The sequence below is a fragment of the Chionomys nivalis genome, chromosome 15 (assembly GCF_950005125.1).
Source record: "Chionomys nivalis chromosome 15, mChiNiv1.1, whole genome shotgun sequence".
NCBI lineage: Eukaryota > Metazoa > Chordata > Mammalia > Rodentia > Cricetidae > Chionomys > Chionomys nivalis.
In genome coordinates this window covers 21,545,573-21,570,038 of record NC_080100.1, presented here as the reverse complement: position 1 = coordinate 21,570,038, position 24,466 = coordinate 21,545,573, and the positions used below count along the sequence as shown (strand labels likewise).

The 24,466-nt window shown below is 41.0% G+C and overlaps 1 protein-coding gene across 1 annotated transcript in view; it reads left to right on the top strand.

The window, feature by feature from the left end:
- The window catches only part of Adamts12 (ADAM metallopeptidase with thrombospondin type 1 motif 12), a 229,743-nt gene that overhangs the window by 127,113 nt on the left and 78,164 nt on the right, over nt 1–24,466 (top strand). Inside the window, exons 6-10 of the mRNA XM_057789662.1 lie at nt 9,349–9,473; nt 12,715–12,864; nt 21,632–21,775; nt 22,359–22,503; nt 23,507–23,599. Coding sequence (XP_057645645.1) covers nt 9,349–9,473; nt 12,715–12,864; nt 21,632–21,775; nt 22,359–22,503; nt 23,507–23,599 — 657 coding nt within the window. The remainder of the gene's footprint in view (nt 1–9,348; nt 9,474–12,714; nt 12,865–21,631; nt 21,776–22,358; nt 22,504–23,506; nt 23,600–24,466) is intronic.

Below are 24,466 nucleotides of genomic sequence, written 5' to 3'. Positions count from 1 at the left end.
GGTGTGTGTAAGAAACCATTTCTTTGGAGTCATCCACCATCTCTGGCTCCTGCAATCTTCCTGCCTCCTCTTCCACATAGATGTGTTGGCCTTGAGAGGAGGTGGTTGATGCAGACATCCCATTTAGGACTGAGTCTTCCAGTGTCTCTTACTCTATGCCCATGGTCCAGTTATGGATCTGTTGGTTACTGGCTGTCTATTACAACAATTCTCTCTGGTGATACCTGTGCAAGGTTTTATAAAATCTCTAAGTGGTACAAAGTTCAAAACTTAACACCAAATTTCAATTCACTAGTCTCATTTTTCCCGATTCACAGAAAATTGTTCAAATTATTCTTCACATCTTTGACTAAGAAGCAACCTAAAAAGCATTGACAGTCATGGATTTCAATACCTACCTAAAATCAGGGTGGCAGGCAGACTTGGGAGAAAAGACAGAGTGAGTGACTGGGCTGTGCTAGCTTTCAGCACACAGTCCTTAAAACGTCACATCATTTTGCCATGCTCCATCAGCCATATGAAAAGTGCTGTGTTACTCACTGATGAGATAAATATGAATACAAATTCCATTTCCTGATCCCGAGGAATTCAGAGTCTCCTGTCAAAAGAACAAACATAAAAATTTCCAATTGAAATTACCAAAAGGTTAAATATGTATGGATCAGTGGTGTGGCGGGGATATTTGGATTTCTAAATGGGGTTTTAGAGGGCACAAAGGGATTAGGCATTCGGAGAGGATATTCCACATGAAAGGACCCAGATGAGCACTTCCTTTAGTGTTTAACCTGTTACTATACATATGAGAGTAATGAACACATCCCTGATACTGGACCACAAATGAAGAAGATCAAACATCTTACTGTAATGGAACACAAACCATTATAATGAAGGTGAGAAAGAAGGTAGCAAATGAAAACCTGCTCATAGGAGACCTCTATTCTCTAAAACTTGTACATATACGCATATACTCAAACATATATATCACACTAAATCAAACAACAAATCAATTAACAAAAGAAAACCCACCCACTTCCACTCACATGGGCTTGCTCTACTGCTGCCGATCTCTGTCGATGACATCATGGCTCTCCAGGTAAAAAAGTTAGAGATGAAGAAGCCACCATGACACATGCATCTCTCCCTCCCATAGCCAGTTAGCCCACCATCAGGTGATGCTGTCTTAGCTTGGCTGCCACCATCTCTGCCTGGCTCTCTGCTCCTGGGTTTAAGGTTGTAGGAATGTACTTATGGCCCACTTAGAAGCAGTGGCATTCCTTTTAATTCTGTTTTCTTATTGCAGCTCAGATGGCTTTGGCGCAGGTATCCATCTGCTGAGAGAACCTTCCATTAATGACTCTCACAGCACTGCAGTTTTTCTCAGCAGAAACTACCATAGCTGTAATCTTGTGTGTTTATTTAATGCAAATTCTTCTACAAGTACATAAGACTTTCATTAGTACCTAAGGGTATCTGCTAGACTTCTCCAGGAAAGAGAATTTTCTCTTGATCTCCTGGGTGACTTAGTGTTGGGCTCAGTGTGGCACTAACAGCTTGTTGACTCTTAAAATTTTCAGTTAGTGGTTGTGTGGATTTATAATAATCTATAATGTTTTCATTTTAAATGTCAGTGATATTGGCAAATAATTTTAGAGCCGTTTCTTTTAGAGCAGTAGTTTTTCTCTGATAGTAATGTGATTTATTTCTTACGCACATGAGGTATTCCAGTTTTACTTTCTATCCACTTGTCTCTTCTTTTTCTGTTATCTGTTTGCTCAGCCTAAGTGTCATTAGCAGAGTGTGACCTGACTGCAGCACATAAAAAGCTGCTACCAGGCATCCCCAGGGAGATTAATGGAAGATTGTTTAGCTCAGAAAGGAAGAGAACAATTGGTAACAAAAGCCATGCTCTTGCAAAACAATTTCCTGTCTCCCACTTGGAGCCATCTTTGTGAGCTGTGACTGACTTCTTCCAGGTGGAGAGTGATCCAGGGCAAGCATCAAGTCTTCACACAGATGCACACATATGTGCACACATCCTGACATACATGTGGACATTCATAAACATGTACACACATGACCAGGCAAAATGCCCCAATGAAATCAGAACAGCACAGCTTCATGTAATCTCCTTGAGAAGAACAAAGCTTTTATTGCCCTTGCTCAAATGATTGATGGAAACATGAAATGGCCACAGAGAATCATATCCCAGTAATTCCTAGTCCCTGAGAGAAGTTGTTGTTACAGATTTTCTGCTTTGTTTTCAAATGCCAGCGCCTTGCTCCTTCCTCTCCCCTCCTCAGCGGAGCTAGTCTCTCCCTTGCTTTACCACAACCCTCTAGCCAACAAGTTGCTTGCCTTACCACAAACCTTTCACCAATAAGCCTGCATTTGCCTCTGACTCTACCTTTTCTTCATTACTTAATAGAGATGATACATATTCCTGGTTTTTACAATCCAGCTGATGTGTATTAGGGTACACAAAATAGCCGAGAAATGCGAGGCGCAAATCCCCAATCCCAGACACATGCGGAGGAAAACAGGCGCAGAATCTGCTGCGCTTCACCTGACACAGCAGGTAAATGGCACCATGGGTAACTGAGTCCTATGGCCAGGAACCGCTTCTCAAAAGGGGAACGGAAGACCTTCTGGAAATGTCCTATTAAAGGATGATTGGAGATAGGATAGGTTCAAGCACAGGAAAAGAGCAGCGAAAAGCATCTTAGGAAGAGGAAACATTTTAAAGAAAGGGAAATGTAACATTTAAAAGTGTGTGTTGTGAGAACGCTGAAGCAAGCCACTTAATGTTACTGGAATGTAAGCTTCCAGGTCACAGATATAAAGGAACAGCTTCCTGCAGGCCTCCAAGATTTTCTCCTGCCATTTTGTTCTGTGTTTTGTTTGAGATAGGATCTCACTGGGTAGACATGGCTGGCCTCAAACTAACAGTAATAAAACCCCCTGCTTTTGTCTCCTCGGTGCTGAGGTTAAAGGTATATGTTACCATGCCTGATCCTGTTCACCAAGTTTAATAATTTCAAATTTTCCATTTAACTGTAGGATTTTTGCAATAGATTGAAGTTAAAAGAGAAAGGTACTTTTTGCCCTTGGGTTTTGTGTTTTGTTTTGCTTATGTCTATACAGCTGTTTCTGTACTCTTTCTTTACCATTTCCTAAGTACAAATATTGGTCTAACAATGAGTTATAAATTTTTACTATTTCTTTTAAGTTACTATTCTTATTCATTCCTTGAGAATTAAACACAATATGTTTTGATCACACTTAGCTCCACAACTCCTTCCAGATTCATCCTTTCTGCCCTCACTTTCCTACCCAGACAGCTTTGAATTTTCCCCTTTTTAAAAAGAAGGACCTATCAAGTCAGTTTTTATGGCTCAGCTACTCCTGAAAGTGGGGCCAGCTCCTGGATAGTGCTTGATCTATCAGGGGCCACAAAATTATCTGCCACTTTTTGTTCTTAACAGTCTTTTCACCCCTTCTTCAGTGAAAATCCCGAGCTTTGTGGTGAGGGGTGTGATATGTAGATTCCATCTGGAGCTGAATAGTCCACAACCTCTCGTTCTCTGCACAGAACCAGGTGAAGGTCTACGTATCAGTTGCCATCTACAGCAAGAAGGAGCATCTCTGATGAGAGTTGAGAAATGCATCATCTACAAATATAGCAATAAGTCATTTGGAGTCATTTTAATACTATGTCCATCTGGCAAACTAATAGTAACATGTTCTCCCCTAGGGCCCATAATCTACCTGGTCACAGGTTCTAGGCACCATTAACAGTGCAAAGTATGCATTCCATCTCATGGAGAAGGCCTTAGATCCAATCAGAAGATGATTACTCCCGTTATAATTATGTCACTATCGCACCCATGGGCATATTTTGTCAGGTTGTAGCTCACAGGGCTCCATATTGGGTGATATTGGTGGTTGCTTTTCTCCCTCAGTAGCTTGGAAAACACCTTTCAGCATTAGGAAAGCTAAGCAGTAGAAATTAAGCTTCTAGGTCAGTAGTTAGTATCAGCTTGGCATTCCATGTTCTATGATTCAAGTTATGTGGTGTCTTCAGAAGGAAGGTCTTAGGATCAAGTTCTGGATGGTGACTGAGAAAGCTAGCAATAGCTTGCAATGCTTGGTGGACTATGGGGCCCCACTGGCAAACCACTCACAAAGAAAGAAGCACTGCTCCTTCCTTCCTTCCTTCCTTCCTTCCTTCCTTCCTTCCTTCCTTCCTTCTTTCCTTTCTTCCTTCTTTCCTTTCTTCCTTCTCTCTCTCTTTCTTTCTTTTGCTAGCATGCAGTGTCTAATTGGGGTATCATTCCTCCATTGTAGGATAATTTCATTAAAACTATATATGTGTGTGTGTATGTATATATATGGATTCTTATTTCATATGTGTTTTTGTGTGTGTGTGTGTATATATGCTTCCACAGTAACAGGCTTCCATCTATATATCTTCTTCAAAAGAGCTTTACTATTAGTTTTCCATCCCCATATTCCATCATCAATTCCACTGTCTTACCTTCTGACCTTCAGTTGTTTGTTTAATAAATGTAACATTATTTTGACCAGCAAAGCTCAAACGCTCTATGATGACAAGGACAAAGCAGAGCACTACACAAATGGAATGTCTCCTCACATTGAGGCATTGACCATAGCGTATATAATAGAGTTGCATATCCCTAGTGATGCTGGGACTTGACCCTGTGGCACATGGCTGACCAGAAAGTGTCCCTGGTTGAATTTGGCTGGGTGAGAGCTGTCCGTTGGCAATGCCAAATGTTGTCAGAAGATTTCTTGAAATTAGATAATGTGGTTTCTACGACTAATAAAGAAAATGTTGTAGATGGATGGAACCAAGTGTGGTGACACACACCTATAATCCTAGCATTCTAGAGGCTAAGGCAAGAGGATCATGGATCAGGCCACCCTGGGCTACAAAATGTGAACTAATGTCAAATGAGCAAGAACTGAACAGTAGAGATGGGAAGAGGAAAGATTTTTGAGTTAGCTGAGTCTCTATCTCTTAAAATAACAACAAAAAAGAAACCTGGAGAACTTGGATTATTGCTGAATTGAACTATTTAGCCTTGGGCTCCCTTGCGTAATCAATGGCAAAGTCACAAGTCTGATGACTAGAGATTGATCTATGGGGCAAGAAAGCTGAGCAAACCTTATAGTTACTTTGTTAGAACCCTCCAGGGCTCCTATAACTGTGAAACAAATCATGGTCACCATGACAAAAAGCTCTAAGCTGAAACAGATGTCAGGCCTCTTCCAGACATCACGACACAGCTCACTAAATCTCCAAACACATGTTTTGTTTATCTCATGGTCCCGCAATTGAGAATTTGTCATTCTGGCTTCACTTCCAAGCATCCCAAGTGCAATAGAACAAATGCTAGCAGGGAAAGATATTTGAGACCGGAGCAACAGTATAGTGTTGCTATGTTGAGAACTTCTGCAAAGGCCTTCTGCGAACTTAAAAGCTATCTGAAGACTTCCATTTGAACCCCCTCTCTTGCCCTAACTGATTGAGTTTGACTTTTCTACAATTGTTGACTGCCACTCCTATTTAAATGACAGCTGCTAGGAGAATATGGTCTTGAGCTGGTGAGACTTTTAGTCCTCTGTCTTTAGAAGATAATGCCAAGGTTTAGCGTGAGCTCTGGTTCTTAGGGAGCACAGGAGTTCACACCTAAGCATCCTTGGACAGTCAAAGAGACCTTGGTAAGTTTTCAATCTGTTTACTCAGTAGCAAGGTTTGGCTATTTATCTGCCCACTAAGGCAAACAAGGAGTTACTGAGAAAATAGAGTTCTCAATGGGATTATAAACTACTGGAAGCTCCATGAGAAGCCAAAGCATCCAAAACAAAACTGTACCTACAACCACTATTGTAATCAGTTATAATCAGTAACACAGAATTATTGGATTCACCTAGAAAAAAATATTAGAGTGAGGTAACCCAGACCCAGAAAGACAAATATAATATACACTCATTCACAAGTAGCTTTTAGACATAAAACAAAGAAAAAACAGCCTACTGTCCACAACCCCAGAGAACCTATAAAACAAAGAGGACCTTAAGAGAGACATACATGGATCTAAGTAGGAAGGAGAAAAAGACAAGATCTCCTGAGAAAATTGAGAGCATGTGGATCACAGGAGAGGGTAGAAGGGGAAAGGGAGGAAGGAGGGGGAGAAGAGAAAAATGTATAGCACAATAAAAACAAGAAAAAAGAAATATTCACAATAATATCATTTGAATGCTATTTCTAGTGTGAGCATTGGGAAGCAAGGAAATCTTCAGATCAATCTGTGGCTTTGCCATTTGAAAACTACTGCTACCAACTCCAATTGCTACAGTGAAATTCTTTTCAGTTGTAGATGAGTCATTGAACTCCTAACTACCTCACATTAGTTTACAAAAGCAAGTTGAGTGAAGTATCGAGATGTAATATATGATCCTGAATATGCTCTAATGTGGCTGGATTGTCTTATTTTATTTTTAATTAGGAATGCGTGTCTCTGTGTGAGCATGTATGTGCACAGAAGTGCTGGTGCAGCAGAGACTAGAGTGGGTGTTAGTTTCACCTGGAGTTACAGTTACAGACAGTTGTGGGCTGTCTGACCCAGGAGCTGGTAACCATCTCTGAACACTCTTAAGAGAAGTATGAGCTTTTGGCCACTGAACCATCTCTCCAGCCCAAGGATGGATTTTTAAAATTCAGTATCTCAGTGGAACTCAGAGAAAGCTGGAAACTCTGGATCTAGCACCTGGAATATGCCTCTCGAATTTGGTGTGCTTTCTTATTGGTTTTTGACTATACGTTTTCTTTCTCTCCCCTTCCTCCTTCCCTCCCTCCCTCCTTTCACCCCACAGTCTCCCCCTCACTCCCTCTCTCTCCCATGCAATTTTACTTATTAAGCTGACAACCATTGTATATATGCATTATGCACAATATAATATTTTAAAACATATAAGCACATGGAATGGATAAATCAGGCGAATTAAGATGCGCTTCACCTCATATTTTACCCATCGTGAGGACACTTAACATCTATCTGTTCTTCTTGTGATTCTCACATATAATAAATAATGTATTATTATTGACCATGGTCACCATGTCATTCAGTAGAGCTCTAGAACTTATTCCTCTTACCTAAATTGAGATATGACTCCTTTCACCAACCTATTCATATACCCCTACCTATGTCCCTTTTTGTCTATTTCTAAGTTCTATGTTTTCAGAGTCCTCATGTAAATGAGATCATGTGTTTTTTGTCTTTCTGTGCCTGGCTTAGTCCACTTGACATGATGTCTTTCAGGTTTTTCCATGCTCTCAAAAATAGCAGAATATCCTTCATTTGTTAGTCTGAAAAGTATTTCATTATTTTCAGAAAGCAAAAAAATATTCAAAATTATTGTATCCGTACATATTAAGTTGATTTCGTATCTTGGCTGTTTTGAAAAATCCAGCAGTGTGAATGGGGATGTGTATCTCCTGAGCATACAGAATTCATAACTTTGTATATATCCTCACTAGATCAATGGTACTTTTATTTTTATTTATTGAGAAACTTACATGCTGTTTTTAGTGGAGATTATACTAGCTTGCATTTCTACAAACTGTTCAGGAGTTTCTGCCTTACATTTTGACCAATGCCTGTTTTCATTTGTCTTTTTGTCAGTAACTGTTCTAACTGGTACATGGCAATAGGGTGTTATAGTTTTAATTAGATTCCACTTTCTCCTTTTGAAATTCTTCTTTCCCTATCTCAGTATGTAGCCCAGGTTGGTCTGAAACTCACCTATGTAGCACAGGTTGGCCTCATTTCAAGACCTTCTTTCTGCCTCAGTTGCCCAACTCTGAAATTATAACTGTGTGTCAATATACCCAACCTTGAGTATTTTTAGTATGCTTATTGGCCATTGTGTGTCATTTTTTGAGAAATGCCTATTCATGGTTTCTTCTTTCCCATTTTTAATTGAGTTCTCTTTTTGCTATCTAGCACGGCTAATTGAAAAGTTTATCTTCCCTTCAATGAATTGCATTTTTACCTTTGCCTCCTCCCCCAAAAAAACCACTCAAGCGTGTTTTTGTGGGTCTACTTTCGGATCTCTATCTATTGACCCACACAAGCACCCCATCACACTGCCATGGCTGTGAACCGACGTAGTAAACCTTAGAATTGGATTCAATTAATTGTCAGATTTTATGTTTCTTTTCTGAGACTTATTTTAACCAATATATGGGCCGTGATTAAGCATGCATATTTTATGATGAGCTTGAATATGTCTAGAAAAGTTCCAGCCAAGCATTTAACATGAATTACAATAGAGCTACAAATCAATTTGAGGGGTAGAATCCTCACTAGGTTGAACCTTTGAACCCATAAATGTAGTGTCAGTTCTCTTCTTTACGTCCCTAATTTCTTTTATCAGCACTTGGACATTTCCAAAATACAGATTCTGTACATGGCTGTTAGTTTTATTTCTGAACACTTGACTATTTTTAAATAATCATAAATTTTAATGTGAATTTTTTAAATGTAATAGGTATTCTCTTAGAGATACCCTCCCCCCCAAGAAATAGAAGCATATAGTTAAAACTAGGCCTGAAAGCAACCTGGTCACAGTTGGTATTTTGTCTGATAATCAGGCTTTCTGTATAAAGGAAGCAGAGACAAGTTGACTTCCCAGTTAGGGTGATGACTAATATCTAGCACATCTTTACCAGGAACCTCGAAGCTTCTGAGCTGAGACACCTTCATCTAGTTCTTCCCATCTCTCAGATTTAATTTCCTTTAATTATAAAATGAACATAATGATGTTTCGTTGCCAGCAATGCTGAGTAGATGCGAGGAAATTAGATGACGCAATGTGCAAGGACCCAGCAGCCAACATCACAGCTACCTTCTCAGCAAAGGAAGCTTCTTGTGGAAGATGTATTCGTTTCTCATGAGAAATGAAAAAAATAAAACAAAACACTGCTTGGAACTGTACTGTCTTAGAATGCATCAGCCCACTAGAAATAAAACTTCAAGTAATGTGAGTCTTTGTTATAGTTCCAATTTATTTTTAAGGGCTACTTGATGTGGTGACAGTTTCTATCCTGAGGTTCCTCCTTTAGGTCTTTTTAATAATGTCACGGCATGGCTGGGTGACTCTCGGAGCAGAGAGTCAGTCCAAAGGGAGTACATTTGCCTCTGCCAAATATCTTCTAAACGCCTGGAACACCATCTCTGAAGTGCTCCTGAGGACTACTGTCTAATACAGTAAACTGGATCACAGAGAGCCTACTCATGCATATCTTTTCTCTCCTTTTTCCAGCAAGGATTGAAGATAGTTCATCATGCAGAGAAGACACTGTCCAGCTTCTGCAAGTGGCAGAAAAGCATCAATCCCAAGAGCGACCTCAACCCTGTCCATCACGATGTGGCTGTTCTTATTACCAGGTACCTCAAGTGGATGTGCAAAGGAGGGTACCCAGCCGAGAAAGGCTAGTGGCTGAAAGTCTTGTCATATGCACACCCCCCTGGGATTCTCACTGCCCTTTTCATTTCTTGGTCATTTGTGACAGCAAGAGCTGTGATCTGTGAGCCCCTTGCTGGCTCATACCACGGGCAGGGCGTGTTAGCAAATTTGTTGATATGGTAAAACTCTCCTTTCTTATAAACTACGTCTGTTGGCAAACAAGTCTCTTTTCCTATAATAACAAAGATTTTGCCTTTAAAGTTGTCTTTTTTGCTCCAAGAAATACATTTTCAAACCCTTGATTGAAGACTTCTATAACCCTCAGCTGGTGGACTTTCTGAACTTTTTATTTCTAATTAGTCTCCCCTTTTCAATTTATAAGACACAATTATCTAGAGACTTAGCTGTTCTAACCCACTCTAGGCTGATGCCTAGGATACAGTGCACACATCCTTCCCTGAGTAAACAAGGTGATGTAAATGTACCTTCCTCCTTTTCACCTTCATGTTTAACATGAGGTATAGTGTAGATGTAGGTCACTTGCCTAGAATTGGTTAGGTTCTGGGTTCAGTTCACATCATTGCAAAGATATGATTTTGGGGGGCTGGAGAGATGGCTCAGAGGCTAAGAGCACTGACTGCTTTTCCAGAGGTCCCGAGTTCAATTTCCAGCAACCACATGGTGGCTCACAACCATCTGTAATGAGATCTGGTGCCCTCTTCTGGTTTGGAGTCATACATGCAGACAGAACACTGTATACATAATAAATAAATAAATAAATAAACAAATAAATCTTTTTTTTTAAAAAAAAAGATATGATTTTGTTGTAAGAACAGATGAATCCTATGGTGCTATTTTAAAAAAAACACATCAAAACTTTCAGGATCTAGACTATGAAAAGATAATGAGCTTTCCTAATCAATCCAAGGCTCTTTGAAATCTGATTTTTTCCCACTGGCTGAGTAAATATGTATTAACTTCCTACTATGTTCTTTATAATAAGGGCTCATATAATAAAAGGGTGGGGTTAGTTGATACAAAGTTACAGATATCCAGACATCGAAGGATGTGTATGAAAAGAGGCCTCTTCTGTTAGGGAGAACCAGAGCCTTTGTGCTTAATGTTCCACATCTGTACAAACCTACTCCACGGGGACTCCTGGTCTACCTAAGGTATGGTACATCCTAGGAACCCACTCCGTTAGGGTTATACCAGAAGCTTCTCTTGGAACAGATTTCCATATAACCAGGTCTTAGTACTTTCACTCAAAAGCAGACTCTGATGACTGAAATTTCAGATGCAGGTAGGACAGACGTATGCATCACATGGGATTCATTATCATCCTTTACATTAGGTTAATGCTATCAAAATGATACGGCTGCTCTGGTTTTAATGGCCTGTTTTTTCACAGGACAACATGTACCCAGGACCTTAAGTTTTTGACCTTAGGACTCGTCATTTAGGGCTTGATAATTCTTTGTTTCGGAAGCTGTTCCTATAGATAGAGGTAGCTACCTACCTTCTAATCTTCACTTATGAGACCAGTACCCCACACGACTTGTAAAACCCCAAACTATTTCCAGACATTATTAAAAGTCCCTTAGGAAAGAAGTAAGGTCAAGATCAATTTCCACTCCTCACCCTCCTCCAACCCATCCTGGAAAATGTTGGTGTGAAATAAAGAAGAGATGAAGAGGAAATGAATGTAAAACTAAACACTGCTACTGAGGAACTTTTCCCAGACCCACACTGGCGGTGCCCGATGGAATTGCTCTTGTGGGGCACAGATGTGTGAGATGGAATTGCTCTTGTGGGGCACAGATGTGTGAAAACAAACTAACACTCGTGTCCCCTTATGCGGTCTCCTGAGGCATAGTTTCTTGTGTGTGTCTTCAGTATCTGAGAGAGATAAAGCCAGCCTCCTTTTGAAATTCAAAATTCCTTGTCTCAGAGAATTATATTCCTACGATTCCTTTGCTGTCTCCCCTTTCCTGCTCTTTGATGCTAAGCTGTTAGTAGGTACCTTCTTGTGTATCTGACCATTTGTTAATAAAGAAATCAGATACATGTAAATGCTATAATCAAACTGAAAGGGTTAATAAATTAGCAATGGGTGTCATACCTTTTCCCCAGCAAGTCCCTGAAGAACTGTACTTTTAGATTAAGTATTAAAACATGCATCCTGCAGTCAAGGCTGGGATGTATCTGGCTCGAGACTGTATGATCTAACTATCAGCCCTCCAACAGCTGCCAACAGTCAACATATGATTCATGTCTACATTGCTTATGGAAGGGGGCTGTTTCTCTCACTCCCCAGCCCTACCCACTGCCTCTAAGAGAACTGAAAGCTCTCACAGTTTCTCCACGTGTGGTTCCTTTCCATTTCCCAAAGGATACAGAAAGCAAGCAACCATTTGTTGCTGCAGATGAGGCCCACACAAACCTTTGCAGCTGAAGTCTGGAAACATCACCAGCGCTTGCACTAACCAAAAGTGCTTCTTGTGCTTGAAGAAAGTCTAGGGACTAATTAACGACTCTGAAAACTCTTGTCAACGATTGAAATAATCTCTCAGGATATGAAGGCATGCTTTTGTTTGAAAAGCTGCAGTGTTTCCTGAGATTCTCTGAGGCTTTCCTTCCCTTTTTTCTAGCTAATTTCTGATGAAAAGGGGAGATGAGGTGTCACAGTGTGCATGGGTTATGCACACACACAGTGTAAGTTTTATTATTGTAGTCTGACTAGATAGATAATTGATTTCTTCTCTTTGTGGGATAGTGAGAGAAACTGCATTTTTTATAAAACAAAACAAACAAGCCTCAGCTGAGTTTTGAAAATAGACCTCAGAAAACCCAAAAGGGGGTTTCATGTCTGAAAAGAAAATTGCTAATCACCTCTTCCTTATTCAATGTTCAGAATAACTTTTATTTCCAGTGCACTATTTTGTTAGCCTAATCATACTCGTCCCCTGAGATGATGTGCAAAAATCACTCAAAATAAAATGCTTTAAATTCTACCAACATTGTAAAGTTTGGGAAATTCAATTAATTAAGAGATAAGATCAGAATGGGTCCAATGGATTCAAAGTCCTGTTCTCATGTGAGCTTTATTGTAAAACATGCTTTGAAGATACCAACCATAGTAGTGTATACTGATGTAGTTTTGCAGGAAGCTTGCTCAAGCATTTCTTTGGGTGTTTAAGCGTCTCTGGTCTCTCCTTTCAGAAAGGACATCTGTGCTGGTGTCAATCGCCCTTGTGAGACTCTGGGGCTGTCTCAACTGTCAGGAATGTGCCAGCCTCACAGGAGCTGCAACATCAATGAAGATTCTGGCCTACCCCTGGCTTTCACCATTGCCCACGAGCTCGGGCACAGGTAAAGAGTTCAAGCAGCAGAGATGCGCTTGCCATGGTCATGTATCCCTAACACTGAAGGGCATGGAAAGCAGTTCAAACTGAGTAGCACAAGATTCGGTTTGCACGTGGTACAGGTTCACTCCCTGACCTCTGTAACTTCTTCTGAGAAGCAGAGAGAATACTGTATTTCCCAACCTTCATCTACTCTGTCCTCACCACTTATAACAATTATATATTAGAGTCAGTGAGACTTGCTTCAAAAGGCAATGTTTGTTTGTTTCTTTGTTTGGGTTTTGTTTAAGACACAATCTCCCATGCTGGCCTGAAACTCATAATGTAGCTCAGGCCAGCCTTTAATTGACTACAATTCTCCCACCTCAGCCTCCCAACTGCTAGAATTATAGGCATGAGTGTCTATGTTCATCTCGAAATAGCAATATTTTTTAAGTTTAGTAATATCACTTCCCTTTATTGGTTAAAGACCCTTTGACAACAAATGAAGATCCAAATTATCTCCAGTCCCTCTATAATTCCACACTAACAGCCACATCCAATTACAAAGGATTAAACAATATTCCGGGATGATATGCTGTGATGTTAATCTTCATTGGCAACATGACTGGATTTAGAATCGCCATGGTAACATATCTCTGGGTGTGTCAGTGAGATGTTTCCAGAAGTTTCATTCAAGAGGGAAGACCACTTAGTCTTACAATCCCATAGTCTTTGTGACTGAATGAGAAGGATAAAGTGAGATGAGTCCCAACATCCATTTATCTCCATGTCGTGGATGCGGATGTAAGTGACCAGATGCCTGATCCTCCAGCGACCATGTCTTGCCCACCATGATAGTCAAGCTATGACTCAAAGTAAACCCCTTGCCTTCCAAGTCTTCCTCTCAGGTATCTTGCCATGGTAATGATGCACAAACTTTCCTAATCACCTTACCCACAATGGAGCGGGGGAGGGTAATCATACAATGATGCCCCTGCCTCAGACTCCTGTCACGTTGATCTCCCTGGCAAGATGAACTGTACCCTCATGAACCAAGGTAAATCCCCTTTTCTTTTGCTTGTTTCTGTCAGGGCATTTTATTACAGCAACAGAAAAGAAAGTAAGACAGGCAGGCAGGTCCTAAGGAGGGTTTATTGGTAATGTTTTCTTCCAGGTACGATGAAACATTTTAATGGACAACTTCAGAATCTGATCTGTAGTAGGCTTTCTTTTAGGCCACTAACTGGCTCCCAAATCGTGACACAGAGACTTATTATTAGTTATGAGTGCTTGGCCTTACCTTATGCTTATTTCTTGCTAGCTCTTACCACTTAACCTGTCTTTCTCCATCTATGTTTTTCCTCAGGACTTTTTATCTTTCTTTCCTTCTGTGTGTCCTACTCCTGGCTGGCCCAGAGCATTTCCCTGTATTTCTCCCTTGTTCTCTTCTCCTTCTTCTTCCTCAAGCCTGGATTTCTCCTCCCACTTGTTCTCTCTGCCTGCCAGCCCTGCTTATCCCTCTCCCGCCAGTCAGCTTTTTATTAGACCAATCAGGTGCCTTAGGCAGGCAAGGTAAAACAAATGTAACACATCTTTACTTCTTTAACAAAGAGAGCAATAAGAAATGTAACACATCTTTACTTTCTTAACAAAGAGAGCAATAAGAATAACACATCTTTACATCTTTAACAAAGTTAACAAAGGCAGCAGAAACAAACATAACACACTTTCACATAGCTAAAGTAATATTCTGCAGCATAAACAAATGTAATGCATTTTTGCATAGTTAAAATAATATTTCACAACACTGATCAACACACCCCATCTTTCCAGAGGGTGGAGGTCTGAAAGCAATGAGTAAAATAAATGATTTCCAGAGATTTAGCTCCAGTATTATCTGAAAAATAAATGGCTACTGTAGTTGTGAAGAGGTCTTGGGAGATCATTTTGAGGACTAACTTTAGTGGCCAGTAGTAGGATCTATTACAGGGTAACTGGCAGGAAGCTTTAAGGCCTCTACTAAGCAGTTTACTGACTAGAGACTGAATTTCTGCCTGGACTTTAAGCCAGAGAAAATATTGCTCCTGGTTAGGAAAAGCATGAAAGTCTTTTAATCTGATTTTAGTTGGTATGGCTGTGGAATGACAAAATTAAGGTCACTAAAGATATACAAAATTAACACTCCTGACCTTCTACTTATGCCATTAGACTTTTCATTGTGTAATGACTGATCTCAACAGTCTATGTTAAACAACAACATTAAGAAAGAAATCGAAAACTTCTATGAGCTTTCAGAAACCATTTACACACCAATTAGTAGAGCATTCAAGTTATTTAAATATATACTTTAGCTAGATGTATTACTTGAAGTCAGATGTCAGAATGTTTGAGTGAAGGTTTGATAAAGATTCTGGATTTGCCAGACATCAAAGGTTCCCCTCGGTAAAGATCTTAGCCTATTGTGGCTTTGCTTGTCAGTGTAACCACAAATGAAAGAACTTTTTCTAACAGGAGATTCAGAGTGAGGAGTCCATGAACAATTAAACTACCCATACTGCATCACGGTAGCCTGCCCCCACCACTGTTTCTACAGGGATCTCCTCTCTATAAAGAACAAACCCCAGGCACACTCAGTAAAGCACTAGAGAAAAGAAAGAGTTGAGAAGAACCCTGGAGACTATTGTGTGAGAACCTCTTCAGTCCGGCTCACTCACCATAAAGCTTGCAACTGTGCAAGGTGATTTTACCTATATGACAAGGCTGGAACATTGCCCCGTGACTGGGTAAAGTAAACACTTGCTCTGACTTTTCCATCAGTCAGTAGTATGTTCCTAGATGGTTCTGTTGATCTTGCTATACTTAATTTCATCTGTTAAATGAGTGGGCGGCACCAAGCACATTCTTAGATGCTGTGATTTATTGAATCCTCACAACACAGCCCCGATGACAAGTGTAATATCTTTTAATATCTTTGGTTGTCAAAAATTCAGAGATAGAGAACATAGGTGACTTTTTGTAATTAAACCATGATTGGCAATCTGGATGAGCTACACCAAAATGTTAGTCTTGGCAAAAAACAAGCAGTAATTGTTAGTCTTAGCAAAATGAAAGTTATTCTCATGTACAAACATATAGACCTCCTCAGTTCTGCTATGTAGGGGGATGAGGCTCATAAAGTCTCCCACTGAACCAGTGGTGTCAAGAGCACCTTCTAACAAGTCAAGCTAAACTACTGTTGCTTAAAACCTCTTTCGCAACCATATGTGAAGAGAAGTTGAGAAGAAATATCTTGATAATAGGCATGTGTAAATGTTATTTATGCTTAGCAAATAGATCCTTCGTATTCCCAAGTTCACTCTGGCGTGTGCATAGAAGTGTAAATCAGTCTCCCAACAGCAACTGGTTCTGAGGCAACTATTAGTATGACCATCTGGGCATATTCTATCATCTTGGTGGCAAAGGTTGCACTTGTTTACTGCTTACCGGAATGGGCAGACTGTTTAGCAGACTGGCTGTGTGTACTCTCTGAATGAGCTTGTTATTGGACTGCCTAGGGTTAAACTAATCACTAAGTTCGGAGCTAGTCAGTGTAGATGGAAATTCTGTATCAGGTGTTTGTATTGTTGATGATGCTCCATTTCATATTCTACAGAGAAATTAAGGATCCGTCTCTACAAACAAATCTTTGTAAATAAAAATCCCATTCTGATATAAAAGAACACTTGGGTAAACCAGGTAGTGTTTCAGTTCAGTTGGAAGCTGACTAAAGATGTGGATTTGAAAGCAAGTGTTTAGAAAGCAAATACCAATAGGGAAAAGGGTGAAGAGGGAGGAGGGCAGAAAAGATCAATCTCCTTAGTATTTTCTGCGCCTTAATTTCCCTGGGACACTCTCAGAAATTATGCGCCAGAGTTATTTCTCACAAAGAGGATAAACCTGAGTTATTTTACATAAAATATCCTCAAATCATTTGTCGAAGATTGTTCCCAGGGACCTGTATTCCACCCACATTCTCATGCAGCCCTGAGGAAAGCGCCCAGGCAAAAGATAAAAATCCAGCCATTTGGAAGTCAGCTGACAGCAAATGTGCTGGCGGTTACCAATAGCATCTGCTTACTCGGGAGGCAAATGCTGGCCCTCACGTAATTCAGAGTCAAGGAAAATGGATTCAATGTCTTTTCCCCATTCCTCCTTTTATGTACGGTATAAAACCTTGAGCATTATATGAAAACCCCATGAAGATTCTGAGAGACAGAGACTAAAACAAAGCGAGGATTGGAACCGTGTAAACCAAAGGATGACACAGTAAATTCCCTTTCCTTTTTTCTCACATTTCAGACTTGAGGATGAAGAACAGATATAAAAATCCTCTGAAAAAAAAAAAAGAAAAAAAACCTCTTTTCCCAAAGGACCACAAAAGGCCTGTTACAGTGAAACAGAAAAAGCGTTAGGTAGTAATTCTTTTGCGGCAGTCACATACCATGGGGGAGGGGAACTGCTGCCATGGCCTCCTGTGCTAGCAGAGTTTACCCAGGAAGCCCGACTCCCACTCACTTGATAGCATGAAGAAGCAGTTAGTACCCAGCACGTGGGTGGTGCCGCAAAGGCCTCATGGACTCCTGGAGATTTTGATCCGTGAAAGTTTACTGTTAGGAATAAAGCTTCCAGGTTAGGACCAGGTTGAGTTCTTTATGTCCCATGATTCCAGTGTGTGGTGTCTTCAGCAGGAGGGTTTTACCATCCCGTTCTGGAGGGTATTCAAGAACAGGGGTAACAGCCCATAATTTAGGGTGATCTAAGAGACTCCACTGACCAATGACTTGTCAAGAGGTAGCCCATACTCAGCACTGGGCTTTTTATTTGATGGTTATAACTGTCTGAGAGAGGTGTTGTTCCTCTGTTATAGAATAACCATGTCTCATTTCTTTTTATATATGTGCATATTTCTGAAAGGTCCTACAATAATACATTTCCACATAGAATTTTCAAAGGTGTTTGGTGTTCCTCATCCCTCTTCATACTCCCGCCTCATCCCTGCCCTCCCACCTTGCCCCATTAAAGCTTTCCTGTTTCTTCATTCCTCTTTTTGCCCCCATTACACTGGTATTCTCTCTACCTTCCCTTGAAATCAACCATAACTTCTTACTAGTTCATTGACTTCTATGGGTATTCAAACTAAATATTCATGAACTACTGAATAGTAATGAAAATATATATGCACACAACATAATATTATTTAGCTGCAAAGAAGAAATGAAATTTAGAGGTAAATAGATGAAGCTAGTAATACTAACTCAGAGTGAGGCCACCCAGACACAGACAGAGAAATGCAGACTGCTCGCTCTCACCTGTAGATACAAGATTTGAAACTTGGCTATGTATATGTAAATTAGAATATATAAAATTACTTTGCTCTTAGTAATGAAGCACCATGGTTATATTGAGTATATATACTGGCTCAGTATCATCACCCCAGCTTCCAGATTGTGCTGCTTCATTTATTGAGCTTTTCTCTCTGTGTGTTCAAACCTGGTATTTTCTGAAAGACTTGGAAAAGCTCATATTCCCATTTTCATGGTTCTTGTTCTCTGCAAGTTTCACGGAACCATAAGATGAATAAACACTATGAAATAAAGAGCAGATAAACCTCCACAAAGTATTACTGAAGGCAAGGTATTTACTTAAGCTACTACTTCAGCTTGTAATTTAGTAAACCCACTTTAAAGGAATTGAAACAACGAAGACCCAGAAAACCGGCTGGCCAAGAAACCCCTGGAATTGTTACAGCAATACAAGGTGCCTACTCCAAACTACTGCTTGGATTCTCCCCAAGGGGTAGAAGACATCTTTTGGAGACAGACCCTTTGCCACTCCGGCCCCATGTGTTCTCATCCCTCACTGTTATTGACTCCTCCTCCCATGTGACTCCTCCAACAGCTTAGAGCAAGCAGAAGTGCCTTGTTTCATAGCACCTTTTCCTTCTTAAAACAAGAGTAGAGTTTGCTGGGCGGTGGTGGCGCACACCTTTAATCCCAGCACTCGGGAGGCAGAGGCAGGCGGATCTCTGTGAGTTCGAGGCCAGCCTGGTCTACAAGAGACAAGAGCTAGTTCCAGGACAGGAACCAAAAGCTACGGAGAAACCCTGTCTCGAAAATAAAAAATAAAAAAAAAATAGAGCTTGAGGAAACGATTCTGTAATGCACTAAAAATGTAGGAAAACAAAAATGAGATCTTGGTGAGCTTCTATATTTTGAGTATAGAATGACCTGTAACTAGGAGCATCGTGATACACACGGTTGTCTCACGGGGATAGAAGCAGGTGGATCATACATTCCAGTTACACCGGGCTGCAATAGCAAGATTCTATTTCAAAAGACTAAAGACTTAAGATGTAGTTTCATGGTTGAGTGCTTTCCTACCAAGCACAAGAACCTAGATTCAGTTCTCGATACTAAGAAAACATGAAAAAGTCAACCTCAAGCACACAGATGTGTATATTAGAATACCCTCCATTGAAAAGATCATCGTTTGGGACTGGGGTTGTTGCTCACTTGATAGAATGCTTCATCAGCATGCACGAAGCCTGGAATTTGACCCTAGTACTTTATGAACCAAACATGGGACACACACCTGGAATTCCAGCACCTGGGTGTACATGAATCACAATTTCAAGGTTATCCTCAGCTACATAACAAGTTAGGGGTCAACCTGAGCTTCATAAGACCCTGTCTCAGAAATATCTTCTTTGTGAATTTTTTTGAGACTTGCTCCCAGTGCAAGACCTTTTTCTAGCTACTGAATATATGACATTGTGCAGAAAACACTTAATGAACTGGGTGGAACTGATCAGCAGCAGCCTGGGGAAGCCTTACAAGAGGTTTCTACTCTATCGCTTTCTTTGTAAGTAGATGATTAAATCTGCAGACTTATTCTTGATGTTTCTTTGTGAGTTTTATATTCATGGACTGTGATTAAAGTTTGCAAGTAAGTTGCTAATACTGTGATACATAAAACACAAGAAAATCTCTAAATTCCAGTCTATTCTGTGCATGAGCTGCTAACACTGACCAGATTCCATTAAAGTGAAATGTGAGTTTCTTACTCAGAGGAGTGGGAAAAAAATTAAAAAAAAAATCATACTTTACTGTATTCTGACCTGGAAAACTAAGCCAACATCTCTAGGATCTAAGTGACCCAGATCGCCATGGGAACAGATTTTTGTAGGAACCTCAGTATCTTTGGAGAATCCTAAGGATATTAGTTGTAGAACGACAACTCTGGGTCAGTTTATTTCCTAAGCACCTCTGGCTTGACAGGCAGTTAAATATTATAGTCCTTCAGAAATGCCTTCTTGACCTGCCATAACAGAGAAAGACCAGGGGACAGACACACAAATGTTCAAAACACAAGATCTCTGCTGAAAACCACATTTGCCTACAACAGGATGGATGGCTTTTGACCTGTAAAATTATTTTCTAAAAGAAGGAAATTAATCTTGACAATTAATATCTGTTGTGTATGCACATGTGTACACATATGTATGCAAATGTGTATAAATGTATGTGGGTACTTGTATGCACACATGCACAGAAGCTAGAGGGCAGCATTGGGTTTACGGTGTCTTCCTCGTCTGTTCTGCACTGTATTATCTGGGACAGGGTCTCTCACTGGTCTTGAACTCACCCAGAAGGCCAGGCTTGTCAGTCGGCAGGCACCAACCGTCTTCTCCACACTGCAATCATAGATGCTGGCTTTTTACATGGCTTCTAGAGGACAGAACTCATGTCTTCATGCTTGAGCTTGCTGAATTTGATTTGCTGAGTCATCATCCAAGGGAAATTTTATTTTGATTTTATTTTTTGTTTTTTGAGGCAGAATTTCTCTGTAGCTTTGGAGCCTGTCCTGGAACTAGCTCTTGTAGACCAGGTTGTCCTCGAACTCATAGAGATTCGCTTGCCTCTACCTCCTGAGTGCTGGGATTAAAGGCGCTCACCGCCACTGCCCGGTTAAATTTCTGTTGTTTATAATACTTTTGATCTAGACCGGGCCTTGCTCAGTGGCTTTCGGGTCTTTCTTCCTTCAGATCTCTTTCTAGCACTATGGTGGCTGCCCATTTTCTAGAAGAGAAAGAAAATGAGGCAACTTGCAGTAACTCAAATTTCATCAAACCACAGAGCTCAAATTCAACTTGATTGTCTATCTTCATAACCTCTGCTCTCAGCCACTGAACCGTGAGGCCTTCCCACTGTGTGGGCATTGAAGATCTGTTGAACTGTGAGGTCTCCCCACCGTGTGGGCATTGAAGATCTGTTGGAATAGGGTAAAGAAATCCGTTTGTCAGTGCCTGGGCCTCTACGAGAGACTCCCTTAGACTGCTTTCTTGGTTCTCTTGGATTTGCTTATACTGGACTTGCTTCAAAGAGAAGGCAGGTGTACTGGGACATGGTTTGCTCTTCTGACTTTAGAATACAGGAAGCCAGGTTGAGCACTCTTGGCTTTCTGCCAAACAGGGAACCAGGCTGAGCACACTTGGCTTTCTGCCAAGCAGAGGTTTGTTTAAATTCTCCATATGGCTGCCGTGGTTATGTAGCTGAGGTTAAGGGCATGTCTATAGTCGTCCCTGAACTTCTGAGTCCAAAATTAGCTATGTCCTTCCAACTTCAAAGTCTCACTTCATAAATAGCACCCTTTGGAGCAAAAGTGGCTTCCTGTCGGTTTAAATCACGGTGGCGAACCTGTGAGTCTCTCCCGTTTAATGCCTGTCTGCTTTCTGTTCTTGTGTTTTGTGTCAGCTTTGGCATCCAGCATGATGGAAAAGAAAATGACTGTGAGCCTGTGGGCAGGCACCCATACATCATGTCCCAGCAAATTCAGTACGATCCCACCCCACTGACATGGTCAAAATGCAGCAAAGACTACATCACCCGCTTCCTGGAGTAAGTGCAGCTCCGTTCTGGGCAGCCTCACCGGGCTCTCTTAAGTTGGAAGTCGTAATGAGTCTTCCATAGAGGAGTTAATGCCTGGGAAAGACTTGGTTTCATTTTCCAGTCCTCCATATCACAGTGGCACCACAGGAGTGGATGTCCCATCTGCTTTCTGACTAAGTCCCCAATCTACAGGCAAGTGAGCAACCTGCTTCTTCCTTGTTGATACTTTTCCAAGCTCTCTGTGTGTGTGTGTGTGTGTGTGTGTGTGTGTGTGTGTGTGTGTGTGTGTGGTGTATACGTATAAAGAAGGAAAGGGCCAAAAGGAAGAAGGAGGTTGCTTTCGGTCATAGTCTTTAGCCCCTAACTAGGACAAATACAATTTGTATTTCTTAGATAACAACTAAAAATATTTTGTCAGATGGGATGTGCACTTCCTTTGATTAACTTTCTTCTAAGGCCCACGGGGTGCTCTTGCTTATAAGAATAAGGCTGTCAGGAAGGACAAGGGATGAATCATTGTGATGAAAATGTCTATTGGATGACTGGAAAGAGTTGCAAGCAGTTGCTCTGGTGTTTACTGACTTGTTTGCAGCCGGGGCAGGGGATTCTGTCTTGATGATGTTCCCAAGAAAAAAGGCTTGAAGTCCAACATCATCGCTCCTGGAGTGATCTATGATGTCCACCACCAGTGCCAGCTCCAATATGGCCCAAATGCTACATTCTGCCAGGAAGTGGAAGTAAGTGCTCTGGTGGGAGGGGGCAGAATTTGAGATCCGCAGCTTTGTGAAGGAGGTACCAGAAAAACCTTGGAAACGTCAGGCCTGAGCCCAGAAATGAAAGCTTGCTTTTAAATATACTCATGTGTATATAAACCAGACACTTAGAATGTGGGTCACTGACCTTCTCAGACCCAACTTTCTTGGAGTTCTGTGGAACCCAGAGTCCTATGCAACTTGAAGGCAGTTCCATGATGATTTCCAGAGTTCACAGCATTTAACCCAATACTCTATAGCTGTCAGCCTAATCCTTAAAATGGCTCCTTTCTTAAATGTCACCTTGGTTGAAGAATGTCATAAGGTCACAGCATAGGAAGAAGACACATCACCTGCCACTCTGCTTTTTCGTTATTTTCAAGTCTTGATGTTGTGCTCTTAAATAATTAACATCTCAGTCCTGCCTTCTCCATTACCACTGCTGTCTCAATTCTGCTGCTCTCCTCTTGATACTGTAACTACCTACCCGTCTATCTACTATTCAAAGTGCTATTGCCATTATTTTAAAAGCACAAATCTAACCATGCATCTATTTTGTTCTTAGAGTCACCACTAACCACTGGGTACAATCCCAACTCCTTGTGTAACAATCTTTTATAATTTGGACTCAGCCAACCCTACAGTTTTGAAATACTTTATTTATATTAAATAGATGATAGATAGATAGATAGATAGATAGATAGATAGATAGATAGATAGATAATAGATAGATGACAGACAGACAGACAGACAGACAGATAGATAAATAGGAACCTCCTGTCTGAAGTATAGCTGGCAAAAATTTTCTCCCGTTCTGCATGTTTCTTCTTCACTTTGCTCATAGCTTCGTTTTCCATAGAGAAACTTTTTAACTTCATGTAATCCTATTTGTCAATCCTTGATACCTGTTAGTTTCTTACCTTCTAAGTTAGTCGCCCCCCCCCCCCAGATATGCTTCCATGCAGTAATTTTCACATTTGTTTTCCAGAATGTTTGCCAGACACTGTGGTGCTCTGTGAAAGGCTTCTGCCGCTCGAAGCTGGATGCGGCTGCAGACGGGACGCGCTGTGGTGAAAAGAAGGTGATGTGTCATTGGCCTGAGAAAGAAAGGTGGGAGGGGAACTGTCCTGGAGTTCTTGGAAAGAGGTGGAAAGAAGGCCCTGGAGGGCGTTGAGGGGCACCCAGTGTCTCTCACAGAGTCAGAACAGACACAGAAGCCTCTAGAGGGCGTGAGGTGCACCCAGTGTCTCTCACAGAGTCAGAACAGACACAGAAGGCTCTAGAAGGCGTGAGGGCACCCAGAGTCTCTCATAGAGACAGAACAGACATGGGAAAGGATTCCACTTCTGCTGCTCTTTCCAGCCTTTGCTGGGACCCAGTGGTCTGTGAGAAAGGGCTGAGCACAGTTCTAAAATTGACTTTCAGAGCATTGGCCCCATCTTCCCCTGATGAACATCTGTGGAGTTTCTGGTCTCTTCTGAGCTTGCTACTAACTTTAATTTTTGAGATTTTTCCCTCAGTATTGAAGACTGGAACACATAGGGGAGTTGCTTCTTCTTTTCATAAACATCAGAGTGGGGCCATTAACAATCTTGCTTCTCATTGTCTGGCATGACTGATTGTCCTAGAGTTCTGGCCCCTTTCTGAAGCAGAAAGGTCTTACAGCCACAACTCAGACAGTAGACTCCTCCAGACTGCCCAAGGGGATGGTGAACTACTAAGCAAGTTGGGTTATTGTGGATCTATGGCTTAGGAGTTTAGTGGGTGTCTTGATATAACTTGAGTTTGATATCCTCCATCTCTGAGTTTATAGATACAGTACTATCTATAACTGATACTAGAAGTGAAGCTTATTTGAGGAAGCTCTGTGAGCCCTTTTCTGTGTGACTCCTGATGTCTTTTGGCATGGAAAGAATTGGGTTTAGACTTACAAATGCTTTAGCCTGCT